Source organism: Anopheles coustani, chromosome 2, assembly GCF_943734705.1.
Source record: "Anopheles coustani chromosome 2, idAnoCousDA_361_x.2, whole genome shotgun sequence".
In the NCBI taxonomy this organism is placed as follows: domain Eukaryota; kingdom Metazoa; phylum Arthropoda; class Insecta; order Diptera; family Culicidae; genus Anopheles; species Anopheles coustani.
In genome coordinates this window covers 23,447,931-23,472,163 of record NC_071289.1, presented here as the reverse complement: position 1 = coordinate 23,472,163, position 24,233 = coordinate 23,447,931, and the positions used below count along the sequence as shown (strand labels likewise).

Below are 24,233 nucleotides of genomic sequence, written 5' to 3'. Positions count from 1 at the left end.
AAAAGAACGCAAACCCCGGTTGCCCATTAATTAAGACGACGACTCGCAAGCACTCGACCTTTTTCTGGCATCCTTTAGTGGGACTATTTAAGTAGAGAAGAAAAGGTGATTATGCGATCCAATCTTGCTTTTAAAAGTTCCCTCTCAAATGCAAGGATAATCTCAGTTTCTGCTGCAAGCTGGTGTCATTGTGGGGGTTCATGGACAGAAAAAACTGTTTAATTAACAAACATTGGAATGATTAACGTTTCTTAAATTGCTGTTAAGCTATGCATTTGGCAAGCTTTTTAAAATGAAAATAATGTTTGGATGGTTTCCTATCTAAAGAATTTGAACTAGAAAAAGTTCAGACGCGGATTAAGCATTCTAGAGGCCTCAAGCAGCAATAAGTTGGAGGCTAGAAAAACATGCAATACTTTCACCATTCAATTCTATTTTTCAAAATTTATAAAATTTCAATTTAGATTAAACCACACATGTTTGAATGAAGAATCGAATTTAAATTAAAGTAAAATTTTTTTTAATGATATTTGATTGACAAAATTTCATTCCCAAAAACCTGATTTGCAAAGCAAATTTGATGCGAAAACATCATTAACTTTTCAAGAGAATCTTTTTCCACGAATATCATTTCTACGAAACAAATTGACAAGTAATTTATTTTTATTGTTTTCAAATGAATTTGTTTTTGCGATTTAAAATTGGCAATTGGTTTGAAATGCTTAAATGTGCAGCACATTATTGTTGCTAATCCATGTCAATTGTCCTTAAGCTTTTGTAGGTATTGTGAGCACCTGTTTTGCATCAAAACATAATTCCGATAAGTTGGATCAATCTGACATTTTCATATTCCTGATTTACTTCCATTCAAAAGTAAATTCATGCCAATGCTCACCTGCCCTTTGCACTTACATAGTAATGGAGTTCTTGCGTGATAACACGTTGACTGTCACGCTGTTTTGGTACATTTTATTTAGTTCAATCGTTTTGTTTAAAATTTGATTACAAAATTTATTAAACCACCCCCACCATGGGGAACGTGGAGTTCAATATATTAAAAACGCACTTCATATGGCAATGTCAATGCATGGACTTTGCCTTTAAGAAGGGGGCCAGATACCTTTCAGTTTTATGCAAAATGAACAATTTGCATTTCAAAACGAACATATTATCAATTTGTAAACATATAAAAACGGTATCGTCTTCATGTAACATCTCTTCCATATCTATTCATTCTTCATTTATTTAAAACCCCAACAAATGGTCTTCTACTACGTCATAGCATAACGAAGCTGCCACTAGAACGTTAATCTTAACTTCTCGTACATCCAGTCGAGTTTCGGAGTGAGAGATTAGATACGGGATCTTTACGGGTTATTTGGCCATTTGCATAGACCTTTGTTTGCCATTTATTTCCGCCGGCTTCCGTGCCGTTTCCAAGCGGGCTGCACTGTGACAGTACGTTATCACAAAAGCCGACCGAAGCGGACGTCTCGAAACCCCGCATGACAGCGACAAGGGCCGACGACAGCATGTATCGTCCGTTGCGGCACGAACCATTGCTTAGCCACGCACGGATGCCTGCCTGCCTTCGTCTGCCCGCACCCGATATCCTCGTCTATTATTCACGCTTTGCTGGTGGATCATCGTTTTGGCCTCCCCTGCGTAGGAGTGCGGAGTGTGTAAGGGATGGATTTTCCGGGCGAGAAGAGCTACCCGGGGCTTGCCTTCGTCCTCCGAACCCGGTTGGCGGTCTGCGGTCGACCCGTGATTTGTGGGGTTTCGTCTTCAATTGAAAGGATGTGCCTTGCTTTTTATTGTATCCGGTCCTAGGCAGGATGGGGTGAGGATGTTTGATGAAAAATCTTTACACTGGGCCTGCCATGGGGAAGGGGAAATTATATGGAAATTACACAAAAGGATAATGTCATATCCGTCGAACAGATATTCGGTATGAAATTAATGAAACCTTACAAAAGGACGCTTCTGGTGGAAGACTTTCAAAACCCTCCGCAATCAATCAAGATAAGCCGGACGGTTTGGTCTCAGTGTAAACCGGTCTAATTATATAAAAAAGCTGTATTTGTGTTTATAGGTCTCGTTCGAGAAAATACAGTATATAAATAATATAAAGTCTTTCAAACCAGCTTGAAACGATGCAAGTCACAAGAGCACTAAATGCACAATTATGCATCCATAACAAAAAAGGACTCAGCCATGTAAAATATACTACGCATTGTGTAAAACTTTTTCATAAGAGTGATGGTGTCTTGTTAAGTAATCTCATAAGTGGAAATGGAAACGAGTCAACAAGTCCATTTTCCGAAAGCCTCCCGAAACTTCTAGTGTCCTCACGCACAAACAAAAGCACGCTCTAAAAGCTGGGTAAACAGTCCAGCGTTAGCTAGTTGAGATCAAGTTACTGTAGGTAAAGTTCTTGTGAAGCCAAATCTACCCAAGGCTCGCTCAAGGAACGCACCTTTTCCGAAGTAACGTCACTGATTGACCATGGTTCTTCAGCCCATGAAGGACTTCACCGAGGAAAGACAAATCCCTCAAGACATGGTCAGTTCATTGCCACCAAACCGAGCGCTGTGTGTGTGTGTTTGACAGGGTGTGACGTACGGTCAATCCAATTCCTGCCTTCTTTCCCTTTTGCAGGATACGGTAATCGATTTTCCAGTCACGCCAACCCACGCGTTCCACTCCCGGGACGAGGTGGATCGGCTAACTCAATCAGTTGCTCCTAAGAGATGAGCCCAAACTCTATTGTCGTGCGGGGAAATTGTTAATGTGCACCCTCCGGAACCCAAGAACTGGCTCTTCTCGCCCTAAAGAAAAGGCTCCAAGAAGAGGTCTTCAAGCGCTCCGATAATGTGCCATAAATTGTCAACCGGAGCGCGGGCTCGGAATCTTGTGCATCGTTTTCCACAGGCAACGGTAAACAAACCCTTTTCAGGCGAGGCTAATCGAGTTACCGTCGGCACACGATCGCATGCATACGTAATTTATGCCTCACCAACCGAGGCCTTATCATAAACCGAACCGAGGAGAAATAGATCGTGCTAACTTTCCCTCTATAATTATCCCCCCCTGGCCAGTAACTTACCCTCCCAGGAGGAGGAGGAAAAACTTCCATTTTCTTTCCATATGGAGCTTTCTTGCTGAAGCAGTCAGGCCCTTGTACGCTTTTCTCCTGCTCGGATGGGAAAGGTTGCCGCTTGGAGCGTGTAATATAACGTCATCAGCCCGGCCACGCTTGGTGTAGAGTTTCATTACAATTTATGCATGCATTTCTCACACCCAGTGGGTGGTTGTGCAGGGTACATGCCGTGTCCCCAGTAGGCGGCATCTTGTGTTTACACAATGCGCCCAGCTGAGTGCAATTCAGGAGATTACCTGCATTTCCTATTTCAAAATTACCATATTATCTCCCATTTCCGATTTTTTTTTCTTGTCGTCTAAACTTAACCTTCTCCTGCTCTCTTTTTGTGTGAATAGTTTCTTCACAAAACTTTTATTATTTCTTAGCCAATGAAACATAACCTAATGTACTCTATTGCACATTGCTCAAACGCGTCGTTCACAATATTACTCAGTGTAAACCATCTGTGGCTACAACCCTTTGCACTATTTCCACCTTGGTAAAACTCTATTAAGGAAGGATTTATTACTTTACACGAAGGTGGTAATGCATTTGCACCCGGGCACAAAAGGTGGGATGCATGAAAAAAGTAGCTTGTAACAAACGAGCTACGGATAGCGGAAAACGTGCAATAGGAAAAAGCATTTCTTACACAAATTTACGAAAAGAGGATTAGCGCATGTCATAATAAAACTTTATACGAAAGCAGCAATTGTTATAATTAATATTTCTAAGAAAATTATTTAGTAAGATGGTTGAAAAACAAGGGTTTTCGTGAGAATATCTGCGAGGGTTTTCACCAGAAGATTGCTTGTATATTTGAATTGGAAAAGGGATAAAAAAAGACAAGCCAGTTATGGGTATTGGCACATCCATTGTGGAAAAAAGCTCGCTTGTTCGCTTTGAATAAAATTTGGCGTGAGCGTTTTTATGAAATCCACTTTTTTTTTATTTCCATACTTTTCAGTTTTATCGTTGGCTTCTATTCTTTCACTTTCCAACACCAAAACAGCATGTATTTCAATTTCCTAATGTACATGGTATATGGCATCAGAAAATCATCCTAATTTGTTTGAAGACAGAGTTTACTGTTTGCTCGTCACTTTTACGAAATGCATTTCCTATTTCATTTATACCGCAATCACACAGAAACCAACTTGACCAAACATACCAAAGTGCTGCACTATGTATGCACTGGACAAAAACAATCACCAACAAAAGGTCTACTCTCATCATCAAAACGTGCACCTGAAATACAACGTAACGAGAGAAAGCATGTGGAAAGGAAGAGATCTAATTTAAGCACAACACTTCAACGCCAACATCAATCGGCCATTAAGCCACGTGAAAACCATTTTTAATGCCGATTTATTTATGGAAATCCCGGCATAGCCTTTGCGACAGCCAATCGAAGTGCATAATTTATTCATCACAAAACTGCGCTTGACTGGAGACCGGAACTCGGCGGGGGTTTACCGGGGAATTCATGATAATCGAATCCGGGTTATTTTTGGCCAATCAATATCAATGCTTCATTGGATGAACAAAAGTTCAAACTCGCAAACTGACGAAATAGCACTTTTATTATATTACCTGCGAAGGAAAAACTTTTGCTCGGGGAAAAAGTTTAAATTATGTTTTCCTCGCCAGTTAGTGCACTGAAGCGGAGCTTTTGCCTCGATTGTATGTCGACCAGCAGAGCGCAAATCTCAAAACAAATTATTGTGATAGAAACAAATGATAAGCCCACACCCTGGAACACAAATTGCGTCGGGGAAATAGGTTAACGGAGAACTTTTGCTACCTTTACTTTACCCATCCCCAATGCAACAGGTGCTCCAATGGAGTATCCATTGGATATTATCGTTTTACTTTTATTTATATTTGCAAAACAATGCTGCACCACTGGTTTGCATTCCACTCAGGGACCGGCGTTTGACGTCAAAGACGGGTTCACAATGTAACGGAAATTGTAAAAGTTCCCATCCAGCATGATCCACCTGGTTCAGTGTTTTCCTTTTTTCCAACTGTGCAGTTTGTTTGTACAAACAATTTATCAATGCCAAATGATCCGATCGTGTTTATTTGTTTTTCCCAGCAGGAACTTCGCCCATCTGACGCCCAACCTTGTGCATGGGACTTTTTTTTTCGCTTTAAATCAATACATTTTGCAATCCATTTAAATTTCCCATCGTCCGAATGTATTAATATTCAGGCCCAAAACGCACGCATAGAAAAACACACTGGTTGGCCGTTGATGTAACTCAATTACCAGCCAGCTAGGTCAACTTTAACTGCAGCTGAGCACGCGCTTCGAGCAAAGTTGGTTGGCTCGCCAGCATTCCCGGGCAGTAACGCAAGAAAATGGCGACTGCAATTCCCGTGCCCTGGCAAACAGGATGGCCAATGTGAGTTGCTCTAGTTTATTATCATCCTGAAATTCCCCAACCAGGCGGAGATGACGGGTGGAAACACTGCACATACCTATGCTCCGGCACAGGAAGTGCGTTGCAGTGCAAAAAAAGTTCCAAAAGCAAAAGCGAAGTAAAGAGGAACGGACATGACTTGGCCTCTCGACGCCGACGACGGCGATGGGGCAGGACTGTGTGTGTTTTCTCGCGATGTGAAAAACAAGAAGTGAAACTTTAATTGACACAGACCAAAAACCCTTCGTTGTCAACGTTGGTAACGCTGGATAAACAACGGACGCACAATGGGAATGCGTTACCTTAACTGATGTCTAAAATGTATTAGCTTGTTGAATGCATAGCATCTCCATTTTACTAGTGTTGATTATGCTGTTTTTGTATCGATTTTGTTTCTTTCGATTTAAGTACATTACTTCATAGGTAATAAAAATTAGTCAGTGTGATAGTAAAGCTAAAACGTTAATTTTTAGAAAACCTAACTTTTAGAAGAACAATATGACCGGTTGAACATCGAATCGAATATGTCATCGAATATGAACAAATTGAATTATATGAAATTCCATGCTAAGGAATAAGAAACCATGCTTGATAGATCTGAATATGTAATAATAATCTAAAAATGTACATACCACAAAATAAAAATCGGTTAACAATTGACAATATGTTGAGTTTTTCAAAATCTCTTATTTTTGTTTCTTTAAGTTCAAATTTTTTTTGCTATAAATATTTTAATTGTTTTATTGTACTATGAAGAATGATTGAATTTTGATAATTAATGATAATAGTATGATTGATTGTATTACTAAATCATTAAAAATAGATAAGCGAAATTATTATTCAAGTGTTTAATTCATACTGTTACTCCGCCCAAGTTGGTAAAACCTATTCTCAACTCACCGTTTTTATGTTGCAACTAGATCACAAACTCAACATGAAGATACTTTTTACAATTATACTATACATACAATTGGCTAGAACTATAAATTGAGTTGTGAACACTTTTGACAAACAGGGGAGCCCATAGTGTACAGAGACGTCGTCCAGAAAGCGTACGCAACAATGCAGCCCGGAAGTATGGAAGGATAATGTTTTATCCTACTCGACTCCCCCGACCGACCAATCCCCCTCGACGACTGGCTCGCTCGGAACTAGTTATCGCTGTCCCAGATAAGTGGCTTCTTTAGCAGTCCAAGACATCGGATGAACTTTTCCCTCGAGTTGCCACTATCACTATCGTCCGCTGCCGGCTCCAGTGAGTCGCGGACCGGAGGGAATGAGGCATCATTAGAGCACATCGTGTCACTGCAGCCGTACAGCCCTTTGTGAAGTCAAACAGGCCAAGTGCGTCAGACCCCGAGAGCCGTGCGTCCGGGCGTCCGGGCGTCGGCGAAAGTGGTGGGAAATGTGCAAATTTGCTCCCCTTTTTTTGTCCATCCACCAGGTCGACCGCGGGCGGCGTATCAAAGGTTGGGCCCCCGGTTTTGCTGGCGTGAGAAAAGGCATCGTCAGGTGTTAAACTCATTACGCTGCCGTTAACCGGGAGCGTGCCCTGGCACGTGCTTGCTTTTAAGCGTTTCGCGTCTCTCGGCTCGAACCGATGGAAAAAAAGTCGTCCATCATCCCACACGCCAAACCGGCACAGATGGCGGTGGCTTATGGCGTATGCAATCGAGCAAGTGTGTAACGAGCACCGGGTGAGATGGGAAAAATTGTTGCTTCGCCGCATGAAGCTGACTTGCATTTACAATACACGAAAATGTGACATGAATCTTTCAACTAACTCTAGTCGTCGTTTGATGTATCGGAATTGTCATTCTGAGAAGGGATCACGCCACAACACGGAGGCACAAGTAATAGCAAATACCAGGACGACATTCAACGGCAATTTAATTTAAACGTGAAGGGTCCTGGTTACGCAACTGATCTAAAATTATCATGACGATTACCCAGTCATCCGAACAGTTCGCAATAATAAGCTAACGCGATTTAAATTTAGACCTTTTTCCTATTGGGACGTGTTTTACACTTCGCTATTTATGCGCCATATTGTAGACTATGAAATCTTAAAATGATAAATGTAAACTAAGCAGGGCTAGGTTTCTTTCGGGAGCTTAAAAATATTCAATTAAAAAGGCCTGACTTAAAGGTTTTAAGACAGCCTAAAACGTAATACTACACCTTGTGCATGTTTTAAGCATGTACATTTTCCGCAAAAGATAAACAAGGATCAAGCGAACGAGTACAACCTCGCCACGATGTCAGGAGTGATTAGTAGGCAACCCCTCTTTGCTGAACGTATCCGGTCCAATTTTTGCCCTAAGCATACGAAATTATGCACAGCATAGAACGACGTATCAACCACACGAATGGCTACAACTTGAAGAAAGTATACGAAGTAGGATTTTACAGACTTTAGCGATTAGTCCTGGGAGAGAGTCAAGCTTTTAAGAAGCCCTAGCATTGGCTTAGCAAGATAGGAGGTGTTCATTCGTCAAATTTGTATGCAAAGTCGTGTCGCAACATGCATCACACGCAAACTCCATTTTTTGCGATTTTCCAGCTAAACCTCTTATCTTCTACAGAGAATTTAAAACATTCATTCTTCACACATTACTATTAGCAGCAACTTAGAAAATGGTTTACACATATGATTTGCGGTTTATTTTCGTTTCCATTGCCGTTGTTGAAGTACTATTTACTAACATCCCTACGGTGTGTTTTTCTTTATGTATTGTTACGACCTTTATTTCAAGAATAAAATAGAGTTCATTTAGTGAAGATGAACTTTAGAAAAATTTGTAGTTTAGAAGACGATTTATTTGGTGCAATTATTTTGTTAATTCGAATTTTTGTTTTAAATTGATCTGTAGGTAAACACTAATAACAAGTGTTATGCTCAAAATAAATAATTATTCGTTAGTATTCGACTATTGCGGCTTGTGGACTTAATTTACATTTAAACTGTCATCCATTTATTCAAAGGTTTACGTCCTAAGGCTAGGATTTATATGAACTGCCATATTTGTCATTAATTTTTTGTGCCATTTAAAAAAACAAACTATCACCAATCCGTTTTGGATCGGTCAATAAGTACAATAATAAGGAAGGGAAATTTATTTGAAATGCATGAAAAGTATATCCAATTTGAATAATAATATTTAAATGAGACCATTAAAATGTTACCAAGAAAAGGTGGGACGCTTCATTTTGGTGCCGTTCAAAGGGCTTCCTCTGCAAGCCGTCCGCTGGTAGAGGGAAATCGTCTTTTTGAGATGCAATAGCAGTCCACAACTTGCTGTACATTGTCGCAAAGCATAGAGAAGGAAAATGCGAAAAACAGCAGTCCAGTAAGGGGATTGCAAAGTGGCGTTTCGAGGTAATCTATTTTTTCGATTTTCCAGCTTCGTTTGAAGAAATTTCTTTCCGCCCACAGCAACCCAAATCTCCGTCATTACTTAAGCTTTCCCCGATCGATAGAGAGATCGCAAGACAGAGAAGGGGAGAAAGGGACGATTCCACATTGGCTGGCTGGTCAATAAATTCATCATTACGTCCAACAGGCGTTCCATCGTCTGGTCCGATAAGGGCGTTACACGGTAGGGCAATAGTCATTTTTCAAATTGACCTCCCCCGATTCCTGTTCCCTATCTGGTGCTTTCCACCACCGCCACCCCATGGGGACGCCCGGGCGCGTATTCATTTACACATTATTCGTTTTACGTCCCGCTGCGTTTGGTACGCTACGCCCGGTTCGTTCGCTTCCCCGTTTTTCACGCGGATACAAACAAAAACTTTGAATTGGAGAGGATGAAGGAGAGTGAGATAGGGACGAGAAGAAGCAGTAAAAATTCATTGCCAGCGAGTGGAAATTGATTTATTGGAAGAAACCCGTCATCCACCGGTGGAATACTAATGAGTGTTTGTTTGCGCGCCTTCTTTATTATTTTTGTCAAGGAAATTCGTTAGGAGTTTGCTTCCTTTCGTCAGACGAGCTTCATTTCGCCCTTTCATCTGTCCTTCCTGTTGCTGCGTGGTGGAAAACTTTTCATCTTTCGTCAACCAGGCGCCTTGTTTGTTGCTTTGCACGGAAATTGTTTCAAAGTCAGTCATTTCTACCGATTATGGGAACGATCTGCTTTTTTGCTATGTTTCTCTCATCTTTCCCATCAAAGGCTGCCAAAATGTCAAAAGGGGCTCTCAACGTGACCCTTTCAACGGGGAAGACTCAACAGTGCAGTTCCGGAAGAATAAGAAACGTGCAGTGGCGCAACCGCGCGGCTGGAAAACCGGGGGACAATTAGTTCATCGCACAACGTGAGAAAACGTGACACCACTTAAGTATTGGATGTGTAGCAATCAACGGAAGTCGGCTCTTTCTGCTCTTATTTGTGTGATTTAATTGGACAAGCAGGAAAAATGAACCCAAAAATATGTCATTCGAATGCAAAGTAATTAACTTCTTAAGTTAACGGTTACCGAAATATTTAATAAATAATATGAATGATTGTACAAAACCGATAACGTTAGACGGTATTTCACCAAACTTGTAGCATAAACAAACTATAGCTTTTCCACAATTATACCCTCGAGAAAAAAAATTAGAACGCCTTTGATTTTCTTCTTCTAACATCTACAATACAGGTTTGCACAGGAAAAATGAAAAGAAATCTCTATTCGATACTATCGATTTATCAAAGCATTGTCCGTAACCCGTTATCGATGTTTTATCAAAAATATTATCACTTAGTGTACCTCGAGAAGAACTAGTCAAATATGTTATTTGAAAGGTTACGGCTGTATCTTCCTTTAAATATCTTAAAGCAAAAACAACGTGGGTTCAATATAAATAAAATATCGTCATGTTTATAATTATGTTCCCAAGCGAATCGATGGCATACACGCATGAATGAGGTTAAACTTCTCCTATTAATTCAAGTGAAGATGTCCGCTCATGCAAGCTGGAACGTGACCAACCGCCTGATTAGTTTGATGGAAGCAATTTACGGGAAGCGTGATAAAATCTCCAGCAATAAACTTTGCCAAGCGTACACTTAATGACGATACACAATTGCCAACGACGGACAATCCGGTGTTTATGTTGATGTCTTTTTTTCAATACCAAGAAAATAGACCGTTGTTTATCCATATGTTTCTATCTAATCGAATGGATGCACTTATCTTAGCCATCAGTTAAGAGTACGTTGCTGGGCAGTGAAATGATTCCAATGGTTTTAGATAGATGATCTGTAAAGGGTTGGATCCGACGCCTCCTGAAGGCTACTATAGGCTCTCCTCCCCAACTCCTACTCAATACGTCCGCGACGTACAGAACGGTAACTTGTCGCCTAAATATCCAAGCTTGGGTACACGGGGAAACCCACCCCCTTGGGCGGATGGGCGGCAAGGCTGAATTGAGAGGGGGAATGGACTGCTACTTGCTAGTAGTCCATCCCCGAGCGTCTGTTCTCCATGTTAGGAGCGGCTCGAACCAGCGTCTGTTCCCCATGTTAGGGGCGGCTGTACACCCTGTCCTGGCATCCTACGGGACGTAAAACAGCTAGGATGCGTTGTTCCACCGACGAGATAGGAGGCGGGGGGAGAGGCCTTGCAAGCCACCCCCTGTATAACCGCAACGAAAAGTCACTACGAAGAAAAACCGATTTGGACCAATCATGCCCGACCCTCGCAACGGAAAAAGGACTATGATTGGAAGCTCGGTACATGGAACTGCAGGTCTCTTACATCACCCGGGAGTACCAGAATACTCACAGAGGAAGTGAGAGCCCGCGGCTTCGAGATAGTAGCACTTCAGGAGGTTCGCTGGAAAGGAGTCTCGGAGCGCCCCTACCGTAGCGATTGCATGATCTACCAGAGTGGTGGAGATAAGCACGAGCTCGGTACGGCGTTCCTTGTTATATTCCTTGGTGCTATGAGGAAGCGTGTGATCGGATGGTGGCCGATCAACGACAGGATGTGCAGGTTGAGGATACGTGGACGCTTCTTAAACCTGAGCATTATAAATGTGCACAGCCCGCACCTTGGGAGCAGCGATGACGACAAAGACGCGTTCTATACGCAGCTGGAAAGGGAGTACGACCGCTGCCCACAACATGATGTGAAGATAGTCATCGGAGATCTAAATGCTCAGGTCGGGCGAGAGGAGGCCTATAAACCTACGATTGGTAGCTTTAGCGTCCACCAGCTAACCAACGACAACGGCCTCCGGCTCATCAACTTCGCATCCTCGAGGCACATGAACATCCGTAGCACCTTCTTCCAGCACAAACCTCGTTTCAGCTACACCTGGAGATCACCACAACAGACATACTCCCAAATAGACCACGTTCTTATAGACGGAAGGCACTTCTCGGACATCATCGACGTACGTACGTACAGGGGCGCAAACGTCGACTCGGACCACTTCCTGGTTATGGTGAAGCTACGGCAGAAGCTCTGCGCTGTCAACACACTGCGTCACCGGCCTACCCCACGCCTAAACACGGATCGGCTGCGAACACCTGCTGTTGCCGAGGGCTACGCGACAGCGCTTGGGGAAGCGCTACCGGACAACATCGCGACCGCCACAATGTCCCTCGATGACCACTGGCGTATGGTGGAGCGAGTCATCAGCAGCACAGCCGAGCAGACACTGGGCCATAAGCCACGTAACCAGAGGAAAGAGTGGTTCGATGACGAGTGCAGGCGGGCACTATCCGAGAAGAACGCAGCGCGCGCCCGAATGCTGCAGCGCGAAACCCGTCAGAACGTGGAACACTACAAACGACTGAGGACACAGCAAACCCGACTCTTCGAGAGCAAGAAGCGCCGCTTCGAGGAGTCGGATGAACAACTGATTCAGCAGCTAACTCAGTCGGGGGAAACTCGCCAGTTCTACAGGATGTTGAAGAAGACACGAGGCGGCTACACGCCAAACGTCGCAATGTGTCGTGACGAGGAGGGCAACATTCTTACGGACGAGCGAGAGGTGATCGAAAGGTGGAAGTGCTACTTCAACGGACACCTGAACGGAGCGGAATTAGGGGAGTCCAGCAGCGGCGCAGGCAGAATTGAGCAGCACATTAGCCAGGAGGTAGATGACGATGTGCTCCCACCATCCTTGGACGAAGTCACTAGTGCCATCAAGCAGCTGAAACAGAACAAAGCAGCTGGCAGCGATGGGCTGGTGGCAGAACTATTCAAGATGGGTTCGGTAGAGCTTGCCGTCAGTATGCACCAGCTAATTGTGAAAATCTGGGAGCAGGAAAGGATACCGGATGACTGGAAGCTGGGTGTCATCCACCCAGTGTACAAGAAGGGTGACAGAATGGACTGTGCCAACTTTCGAGCCATCACAGTCCTCAATGCCGCCTACAAAATCCTATCCCAGATACTCTTCTGCAGACTCGCGCCCCTTGCTACAGATTTCGTCGGAAGCTACCAAGCTGGGTTTGTTGGAGGCAAATCCACCACCGACCAGATCTTCACTCTACGGCAGATCCTCCAGAAGTGCCGGGAGCACCAGATCCCGACGCACCACCTCTTCATCGACTTCAAGGCGGCCTACGATACCATAGATAGGAAGGAGCTATGGAAGACCATGCGGCAGTACAGCTTCCCCGAGAAGTTGGTTCGACTGCTAGAGGCCACAATGGAGGGGGTGCAGTGTAAGGTGAGGATTTCGAACATGCTGTCGGATCCGTTCGAATCTCACCGGGGTCTGAGGCAAGGTGATGGACTCTCCTGCCTTCTATTCAACATCGCTCTGGAAGGTGTCATGAGGAGCGCGGGCTTCGACATCCGTGGCACGATTTTCACCCGCTCTCTCCAATTCCTCGGCTTCGCGGATGACATCGACATCATCGGGCGGAACACAAGGACGGTGTGCGAGGCGTACACCCGACTGAAACGCGAGGCCGCAAGGATTGGATTGATGATCAATGCGACGAAAACAAAGTACCTGCTCGTCGGAGGCTCTGACAGTGACAGAGCCAGGCTGGGGAGCAGTGTATCAGTAGACGGCGACGAACTCGAGGTAGTAGAGGAGTTTTGCTACCTTGGCACTGTCGTAACTCCGGACAACAACGTAAGCTGCGAAATCCGGAGGCGCATTGTTCAGGGGAATCGTGCCTACTATGGGCTCCACAAACTCCTGAGGTCCAGATGGCTTCTCCCACGCACTAAGTGTGCCATATACCGCACGCTGATTAGACCGGTCGTCCTTTATGGGCATGAATCTTGGACTCTGCTCACGGAGGACGCTAACGCTCTCGCAGTCTTCGAGCGGCGCGTGCTTCGGTCTATCTTTGGCGGCGTGTATGAGCAGGGCGTGTGGAGGAGAAGGATGAACCACGAGCTAGCTGAGCTGTATGGCGAGCCGGACATCCTGACGGTGGCGAAGGCCGGCAGGATTCGTTGGTTGGGGCATGTCATGAGGATGCCGGACTCATGCCCCACCAAGAAGGTGCTCACCAGCGACCCGCCCGGCACGAGACGACGAGGAGCTCAGCGAGCTCGGTGGATGGACCAAGTGGAGCAGAACCTGCGGGACATCGGATGCGACCGGGGTTGGAGGGCTGCAGCCATGGACCGAGCGACCTGGAAAGCGATTGGTGACCAGGCCATGTCAGCACGACGTGCTCAACTGAGAGCGGGCCAGTGAAGAAGAAGAAGAAGGTTTTAGATACACATTTTAATGTGGTGAAATACTCATCGAAATAGTATAAACTGTTTTCATAAACATTTACAATTCAATCCAATCCAATTTCAATTTCGACCGGAATGAACCCCTATAGCAACGTGTGTCCACTCCACTATCGGTTCGTCTATAAATAAATTTAGATTTTTCTATAATCCTCCGTCCCTAAAAGCACAGCAATATTTGTCGAAATTTGTCAGAACCTTAACCCACACGTATCACTCACACCGTGGCTTACAGTGGGACGACAATCAAGGAACGCAAAACCCACTCCGGAACGTGGCAAACGAGCGCGGCCGGGGCTGAAACTGCCCTCCGGAACTGTGTCGATCAATTTCGCCCCGCCCGCCCGCCCTTGATGGGGCAGATTTACGTCAACTTACTGTCACCTGGTCAGCAGGGAGGATGATGGGTTCGGGATGATGCAGGAGGGCAATCAAAAATGCTTGGAAAAAAGCTCGGAAAGTATTTATGCTCGGAAGAGATTTTAAAACCGTTCCCAATTTGAATTAAATTGACCCGTCCTGTATTGCGTTACTTGAAAGATTGTGTAGCATAGCAAAAGCTGTTTTGAAAGTTTTTTTCCGCTTGAAAGTGCTTTAAGTCACCTCAACAAAGTCGTTGAAAACGTATTTCGATGTTTAATTTGCTTAGATTAAGAGTAAGGAGATATCTCCGTTTAAAACGCAGTTCTCTTTCTTCATTCCGAAGTTGGTTCCCGTTGGCATTCGGCAGTTGAGCTGACGAAATCCTGGCAGGATTTTCCGGGAAAAACGAACGACTATAACGAGCTGTTCCATGCCTTTCCCAACTCTACCACATTAACTTCCCCAATCCATCCTAAGCCGAATAAACGTTTCCGGAACACGAAACCGGCAGGAAACCGGAGCCCTCTCGTTGGCCAGCTGGTGTTTTAGCAGCGACTAATAAATTCCATTCCCTTCAATTCAATCACGGGTTTTGGCAGGTTCGTCGGGTTCGTCTTTAAATATTGTGGCAAAACAGTTTATTTATTTTTTACCCAATCTTGATAGGTCTAAAATTGTTTATGTCAGTATTGTGCCAGAAATCGTTGCCCACGCAAAATCGTCCGTTCAAAATTCCTTTCGCCAACCATCCGCCAGTGTGGGACTCCCGAAAGTGGTTTATCTTTTTGATCGATTCTCGGTGATGGTTGTAGGATTTTTTTCTTCCTTCACCTAAATTGCTGTCCTAGTAACTGTCGCCGGTCAGCAACTCACGTGTTCGCGTCCAATGAGAAATGTGATGACACCGCCACGATTCAGCAACGTCTCAAAATCGCTCCGTCAGGTTCTTCATTGTGGCAAAGTACGGCCACCAAAGAAAACCAGCACGAAACAACTTCTTTCCGCAGCTGCTTTGCCTAAGGTATCCTATTCATCCACCCACACACACACAAACACATTGCGTTTGAATTGCGACAGCTTTTGAATTCGATATCGCTCAGTTGAAGAGGGAAGCCATTTCCGGTCCGGCGCACGCTTTTTCGACTTCGGAAACCATTATTGTGTCCGTTCGGTTCACGAACGTCAAGAACCGCTTCCGTGCGACCGGAACGAGACGAAAACAAAGGCGAAAGTCGTCAGCCAGTCGGCCGAAGTGGAAAGTGAAAATAAATGCCACTGCGAAGATGATTCATAATCGTTCAATTCCGAAGCATTTTGGGAACCGAAAAGCAACCACCCACCCTTCGGAGAACGTGTAACTGCGGCCCGAAGGTGGCCAACACTTGGGGCAATAAATAATAAGTGAATGCTTGCTGCAGCATATCGGTAAGGCACATGCTAGAAAAGGATAAACATGTGAAAATCCAGAGAGACTTTGGAAACAAGATGAGCCAATCGTTCAACGTCGGTGCAAAATATTCGCTGCAGCAAGTGGCCGTGAAGGATCCTAGCGGATGATGATACAAGAGGCAACACACTGGAAAACTAATAAGCTTTTCCTGAAACAGATGATCTTCGTTTTGTCAAGAGGTTCGAACCAATCATACCCTTATAGAAGAATGGAAAACAATGTTGAAACAAGCTGGTACGAAAGATGACTCATTGTCGAACATTTGCTACAACATTAACCTATTTTCTCATTCCTTTGTTTTCTGCTCTATTTTTCCCGGTGAGTGGTGGGAAGAGCACTCATAGCAGCTTATCTAAAAAAAAGTATCTGTAAAAGACAATTTTGAGCAATTTTTCAACAAGACTTTTTAAATTTGTATAACTATATACGGAATATTTCTGAGGCTACAAAGAATTGAATTGGATCATACCCACGCAACCGAAATTTTTCCCGTAAATCGGTAAATTGGAAAATTTCACCCACGTTCCCAATTTGATTTTCATTTTGCCCGAAAGGTTTCCCTGGTTAGCTCGCCAAACTATCCGATCTATCGAAAATTATTTCCAGATATTGGGCAACTTGAAACCCTCCATCATCATCAACCTTTTTTCCTATTTGGGCTCAAGTCGTTAAAGCACTGAATGTTATCACTAAGGGTAGAAATCCCCCACAATGGCACTTTTCGTGGTTTAATTGAGCTGTTCAAAACTCTTCCTCAAACTTTTGACGAAGGTGCACTAGACTCAGAATTAATTCGTTTGTTTTTTTTCATCCCTTCTCATGTGGCTGAAAAAGGAAAAAAACATAGATAATGTACGATCCCTGACAAACATTAATTAAACAGCGTGGTCAGGTCAGCGGCCAGCTGCTTGCTTCGAAATGTTTCTTGGAAAAACTCAATTAGAAGCGATGATGATCTCATGGCGGTGGATGATTTCGATAAAAAAGGAAACAAGAGAACTCCCATCACGCACTTTTCTGATAAAATTATTTTTATCGTTACAGTAGGAGTTCTATTTTAGTATGTTTTTTTTTTAATGTAGTTAAGGTAATTGCTACATCGATAAAACATAAAGTTTATCGTTGTACTGTTGTATGGCATGAACTTGTACAATCTCATGTTGTGTGCAAGAATCCTATGCAACCCATAGGATTAAGAAACATGCATCTCAACCAATAGCTTAGCAACATCAGAACAATAGCGTCTTCATGGTCGATCAGGATGCGTTTTGTTCTCTCTTTTGCAAGCGCTAATTTTCCGCGCTTGATTGGCACTTTCACTTCTCCAAAGATCCACAAAGATCAAACACCGATAAAATTCCTTTTTTTTTGCAGATAACTCCATATTTCTTGATTTAATATAAGCTCTCCTGCTTCTACCATTCTAGTATATAGTAACTTTATAACTTATGTTAACGGTAGAATTTATTTTTGATGAAAAAGAAAAATCCTATTCCTATTAATCAAATCATGTATTTGTATTTCTTATGTAAGTAATAAATGCTTGTTTTATGGTGTTTTTATTCAAAAGCTTCAGGTATTTTTATTCAAATTTTACGGATATAGACAAAAACTTGAAAGTGCCAGACCACTAACCACACTTCGAAAACAACAAACTGTGATCTAATTAAGCTCTGCAAATGCACAACTTACCCCTCGTTGATGGGCTTTAAATAATACATAACTCCTTTCAATTGACACACAAACTTGAAACTGCACTGAACAATGCATTTCCTTCATCGCAGGCGGGTCCTCCACCTTCTTTCCTCGAGGGCTTCTTCTGATACCATAAAGTCTTAACAAACACTGCGACGTTCGGTGGAAACTTTGTCCTCCCTTTGTTTCGAATTCTGTTTACAACGCTCAAGGATATTTGGCACCACGAAGTTGACGAGCTGCTGATTGTCACATCTTTCCCCAGCCTGCTGCTCACTTACTTCGCTAGGCAATGGGAAATGGGTGCTAGCGTGGATGTGTGCGTGTGTCTATGTGTGTGTGAGTTTGTAAACATCCTTTTGGAAATGAAGTAATTTGTTCGCATTAGTTCCTCCTCGTTCGTCCGTTTCTGCTGACAAGTCAAACATTGACAGTGACATTATCCGATTGTTTTTCCATCGTTTCTATGTGATTCGGTTCGTCTGTCTGTCAGGCCCTTGCCCATCTTATGTTTGCCGAATCCTACGGCTCACTCCCTTCTCTCATCGATTGTTACTTTCAACAATGTCTATCCGTGTATTTTCTTGCATTTCGAACAAAATAAATCCTTTCCTTTTTTTATGGGACAGCTAAACGAAACGATCGAAATGAAACGCGAGAAAAGGCTAAGTTTACCTCTCTTCACTGTCCTACTGCAAAGATTCACAATGCTAAATGTGGGTTTGGGTTAATAATATCGATTGAATAATTTCGACAATCGGATTAAAACCACTCGCCGACTAGTAACGAATGAGTCTGAAATGCACTCTTTGCAAATAACTAAGACACAGCTTGGAAGGAACCGCATGATTTCTTTTCTACCACGGTCTCGTCAGGGTTAGTGGCCAATAAACCCACGCCAAACTTCCCAAGCCTTTCCCACTCACCCCGTTTTGGGATTGAGAAGATTAAAATGCAAACCTCCTATCATCGGTGACAGTTAAGCTGCAACCGCATTGTAACATCGACCTCATTCTGTAGATTCGTTGGGGAAATCTTGGACAAATCTGGCGATGAACATCCTCTGGGGGTGTTTTCCGATTTGGTTGAAAAAGTTTACTAATTTAAGCGAACGATTTAGAATAAAAAAGCGATTACCGAGATTCAGTAGCGTAGCATCATTCATTTCTGATGTCTGCTTAATGGAAAAAAGATGTGTTCGGTTTTGTTAAAATTCAAATTTAGAACTGAGCTGCTTTTATTAATCCATCTTCATCGAATGTATATTTTGCATTCTTCAGATCATTTAAATTTCAAGTAAAAAGAGATGCGAGAATGTAACCAAGTAATATAAAACCTAAAAATAATAATACAATAACAATTAGTCAACAGACTACAGGTTTTACCAGAACATATTTATAAAGTTGTCTTGAACCTCACAAAAACAATAACCTAAATCAAACATTTCAAACCCATGTTTAACGTTATGGTAAATTTGTTCGCAATACTTCCACCGTCCAATTCGGCCAGCATTTCAACGGGCCATACACTAAGCCGTTTGTAATCTTCACTCGCACCTTTTGCTTCAGCCTCTCTACCTCATGTAAACCTTTTTGTACCGAAACGGCAAACACCGAACCAACCCGGTTCAAGACTTGTCTTTTCGTCGAAGTCACTCGAATCGATGCAAACCGGAAAGCCTTTCCTCGCCCAAGAAATGAAACTCGAAATAAATGGTCACGCTTTCACCATCAGCCAACAGAACGAGTTCAGAGTGGAGTAAATATTTGTGCGGGATTATGTGCCTCTTTGCGAAACGTGGTTTGCAAGCACTTTGTTTTTGCACGGCTTGCGAACAGTTACAACCCCTTAAGCTTCCCTTTAACGTTTTCCTTTCACGACGGTTTATTCAATTTGGTAAGATTTGAGCAGGAACATGCACGAATGCAACTTTAGAAAGCATCTCGAATAAAGCTGTTTGTTAAAAGATATTTGCATAATAAACAGATAAAGAGCGGTTCTTAATACACAACCTTTCACCTACTGCTTCACACCGAACACACGTCCGAATGCTAGTGAAAGTGTGCGTCATGCCTTGACATGACCTGCATGCGATGTATGGTTCAACGTATGCAGACTCTGGAGCAACACATCACCAAGAGAACTGTAGCAACAAAACACATCGAACTCACGCACGTCTTTTGAAACATCGCTCGCTTTTGTACTGCTAATCGTTTCGCCTCGTTTCGGTTCGTTTTGCATCAGCATGATGTGCGCCCGTCGTTGGAAGGATAAATATTTAGCAAATGTGAGACCCTTCCTGCCCGTAATGAAGGGAATGCTGATGGAAACTTATCTCGTATCACGTTGGTAAACGGAGCGAGGCCGCATTCCTCCCGTTCAAGTCTGGCATTTTCTACGCCCTGCTGGAACTCTGCTGCGTTCCGTTGAGTTGCTTCTACACAATTCGTTTCAGCTAAAAGCACTTCTTTTAACGTGTGTAGCAAAAGGCTAAAGTGCCGACCGACGGGCAACTTTAATAGCTTACGGGCCACCAGGCGCCTCCATCGAAGAATCCTAACTCTGGTCCGTGTACGTTGCACACATGGCGATGGACTTTAACGTTCGAAAACCATAAAACTATTGCCATAAAACACTTTCTGACCAAAGTGTGTAAACAGTTGGAACATTATTTGTCACACAAACCTGGCGAGGTAATTACCATTATGCGTTAAATTGGCCTCGTTCATGGAAACATTAGGTTAAAAGCTACGCACGATCCGAAATTAACAAAAAACTTGTCTTATGCCAAGAGTTTAATAAGTCTCTTAAACTATATTAAATATCACACCAAATTAAGTCGTTTTCTAAGGAAAAGCACTGTATGTATTATGCGGATAATTTTTTGACGTATAAAGCTTTTATTAAGCGCCAAACGGCATATTCAGCCATTGTCGTGCACAGCCGTTTAAAAACATACAACAACATTATCACCGCTTCTTGACCTCCCGATTTTGATCAAGAAAGGATAGTTTATTTATGAAACTGGCGAATGAATAACACACTTCTTATCGATCGATTGAAGTGTTTTTATCTTGTTTGGAAAAACTATCGTACACTTAAATCTAGATCATATCTATCGAGGTATGAAAGCAGACCAAGAATTTCAAAGTCCATGTATAAAAGACTTTTCAATTCTGCCTAGGTTCGGTATGTTTTAAAGCTTTTAAAGGATTGAGATAGTCAATAAATCGTTCGATCCAGAGAAGGACGACTCATTTCATTGCCAAGTAGATATTCATACAATAGTGATTACACTGGCTTTAATACAATAGTGGTTTCACTTGATAGGAATACATAAGTCTTAAGCAATGGTATTAGATATTAAGATTCTTAGTGCAGAACTCGTTTTTAATCATTGCATTATGCAAAAACGTTCAATCTACGTAAGAAATACTGTTTTTTTAATAGTTTGGAACATTCCAGTCAATCCTACAAACAATTCAGTTTCAGTTCATGGCTTCTTTAAGTTGAACAGTGAACAGTGAATAGTGAAGCAGACAAGGCAATCGATAACCGTTTCCCTAGAATATCAGAAAACAAAAAAGAAAAACGAAACAAAATACATCCCGGAAATTATTGCCCTCTCCTGGCGCCTACCTCTTGCCCTGCCGTCTACTCCTTTCGACGTTCCCGAATGCCCGAAGGACATTCAACAGTTTGTCAGCCTTCCGCTCCACAAAAAAAGGAATAGAAAAGAAACGAAAATACATAGAACTCCCCTCCCCCCCCCCCCTCCTCCTCCTCCTCCTCCAAACAGGCCGTTGGAAGCCTAACTCGACGCAAGCGAAACTAACACGCGTTCCTCGTTAAATGTCACCGGGTTGGGGTGCCGAGAGGAAGCCCAGAAGGAGCGTTTATGTATCGCCCCAGCCCCGATCCCCCACAACCGGTGACGCCATACCACACCTCACTTGCGTTACCAGTGGGTTCGTTCTTCCCATCACGTACGCCACCATATGGTGGCATCGGAGGGCCGCTAAACGGTTCGCGAACTGGGCGCGAACCACCGTAACAGGTGGGTTTGGGTTAATTTGTTTCGGTGCTGTTGTTTTTTTTTTCGGGGAAGTGGCAACAGTTCGTGAAGATTAATGAGTTCCGGTTTCACCGAAACCGAGTCTTGTGTCTCTCGTGCTGACTGCAAAGGCCGCCTGAGCCGTGAGGGAGTGTGGGAAATGGGACTACACACTTACCTTCGAGCAGGTTACCCGACGGCACCGGATAGCGCTCCTCGGAGTCGTACACGTAGCTGCTGGCACCGTGCGCTCCGGCCACGAGTGCGATCAGCAAGCAGATCAACAGTCTTCCCACCGTGCACTTATGCATCTTGGTGCATCCACTCGAGTCGATTGGGCGGTGAGTTTCCGGTCCTCACAAAAGCGGCTTGCTGGGATGTTATTTTTCGTGTCACACTCTCTTTCACACACCACAAGTTTTAATAAACAAACGTTGCTTCACGATAGTCACCAGCGTTTGCTTTGTTCCACAAACAACCAATTCTTCGTAAACACAGACAGTCCAAGGGAGAAAGCGTCACTCGATGGAGCTAAACGACACTGGATTGGAGATGATTTCGGAGGGCAAACAAGATGCTGCTAGCGTTTTTTTTTATGTTAGGACCCACCGGAAACTGAACGTTGCAGCTCCAAACTCCGGAAAGGGGAAACGCGACCGTCCGCACGCACGCACGCACGCACGTTCGTTCGTTCGTTCGCACGATGCCGAATGTTATGATGCTCGGCTGCTTCCGAGTGCCACCGTAGCCGAGAGCGAAATGATGGAGCACCGACACCGTGACGGCGTTCTTATATATGCCCGCCATTGCTGGCCAAACCGAATACGAACGATAAAGCACTCCTCGCCCGTCGTCAGTAACCACCGCCCACGAACTCCTCCGGACGTGTCTCTCCCTCTCATGAAGACCAAACGGGTGTGTGTTTATGTCCCGTTCTTGCTCGACACATAGCCAACTCCTACATCCGGATCGCTAACCGATCGTCGTCATCATGACCATCATCGCTTCGCGTCAGCATCATCATCACTACACGAGACCGAACACGAACGGCCACCGACACGATGCCGAAGCTGCACGAAATGCTGTGGTGCGCGTGCCTCCTCCAACCTGACCCTTTCCATCGTCTGTCTGTTGGGTCGAATATCATCTGGTTTTATTTTCCACCGAACGATAGTTTCGGACAAACCAACATCCCGTCTTCTTTTCCAGTACGCCTAGCGCAAGACACTCTATCGGGGACAAGCGAAACGCTTCCATACGGTGCCTCCTTTGCGTGTTTTATATTTTTTCAACTCACTTTAAGGCTTGAGCAATACGTGACAAATTTAGTTCACTGGGGTATTAGTAAAACTATTTGTTTGAAAATTATACCAAGTTTGTTTTGTGACTTAGAACAAATGCTGTACACCTTTTGAAAAGTGAGACTAATTTTATGGAAATACAAATTTTGAGATAGGATGAACAAAATATTCGTTGTTTTTTTAAATAATTCACTATTGATATGTAATCTTTACATCGACTTACAAAAATAGGAGATAGCATTTTAAGGAGATAGCATTTTTTTACCGTTCAAAACGTACATTAAAAATTCACAATTGTTGTTTGAGCACGTTATATTTTTAAATATAGTAATCTAATCTAATCTAATGCTTTTAATTTTTTTAATTTTGTTGAACAATAGTTTTGGTGCAAAAGTAGAATTTTCTATTCGTTTTAATTCACCATTCATAAAGTTTAAAGTAAGGTTTAAAGTAAAGCTTTTATTCAATTTTACTTATACCTAAACGAAGAAACTTTTAATTTAGAAGAAACTACATTGCGTTATTTAGAAGTTGCTACACATTGAGAATATTTACAGCAGCAAATATTTAAATTCTCCGTATGCAACAATATAATTAACGATATCGATGGCTTCAAGAAAATAACGTATTAAACCCATCATTCACTACAACCTTTCTATTTCATAAAATGTTACTTTGTTGTGTAATTTAATGTTTCTTTATCTTCATAAGAAAGAATCTGTATCCTATTAGGCCCTTTTAAAGCAACGGTTTTACTTAGTTCCAATTCTAGTCATTCTTTATTTTAAGCGTATGAATGAAACGGGCTACATTAAGTTTTGTTAAAATTGAACCCGCCAAGGAATTATAATTACATAGAACAGCATTAATTTACCGTTTATTTCACCATGTTTCATATACCAATGAGCAAACAAAGTATTCGAAAATGGAGCAACATAAATTAACATTCAAACGTCGTTGAAAACATTTACTTAAAAAATAATCTAACAGCTAATTTGTAACAAATGTACAATTCACTAGCAACTAGAGGAACTGGCGATCTGTTTACCAACGTCGACGTCGGTGTGTTCCATTTCAACGCGCTTTTCTTCCAACC

General features: G+C 43.0%; 1 protein-coding gene across 1 annotated transcript in view; it reads right to left on the bottom strand.

Moving 5' to 3' along the window:
• Window positions 1-22,147, bottom strand: part of LOC131263508 (U8-agatoxin-Ao1a-like) — a 34,682-nt gene extending 12,535 nt beyond the window's left edge. Inside the window, exon 1 of the mRNA XM_058265714.1 lies at window positions 22,015-22,147. Within this exon, the coding sequence (XP_058121697.1) occupies window positions 22,015-22,147 (133 nt within the window). The remainder of the gene's footprint in view (window positions 1-22,014) is intronic.
• Window positions 22,148-24,233: the final 2,086 nt, after the last annotated feature.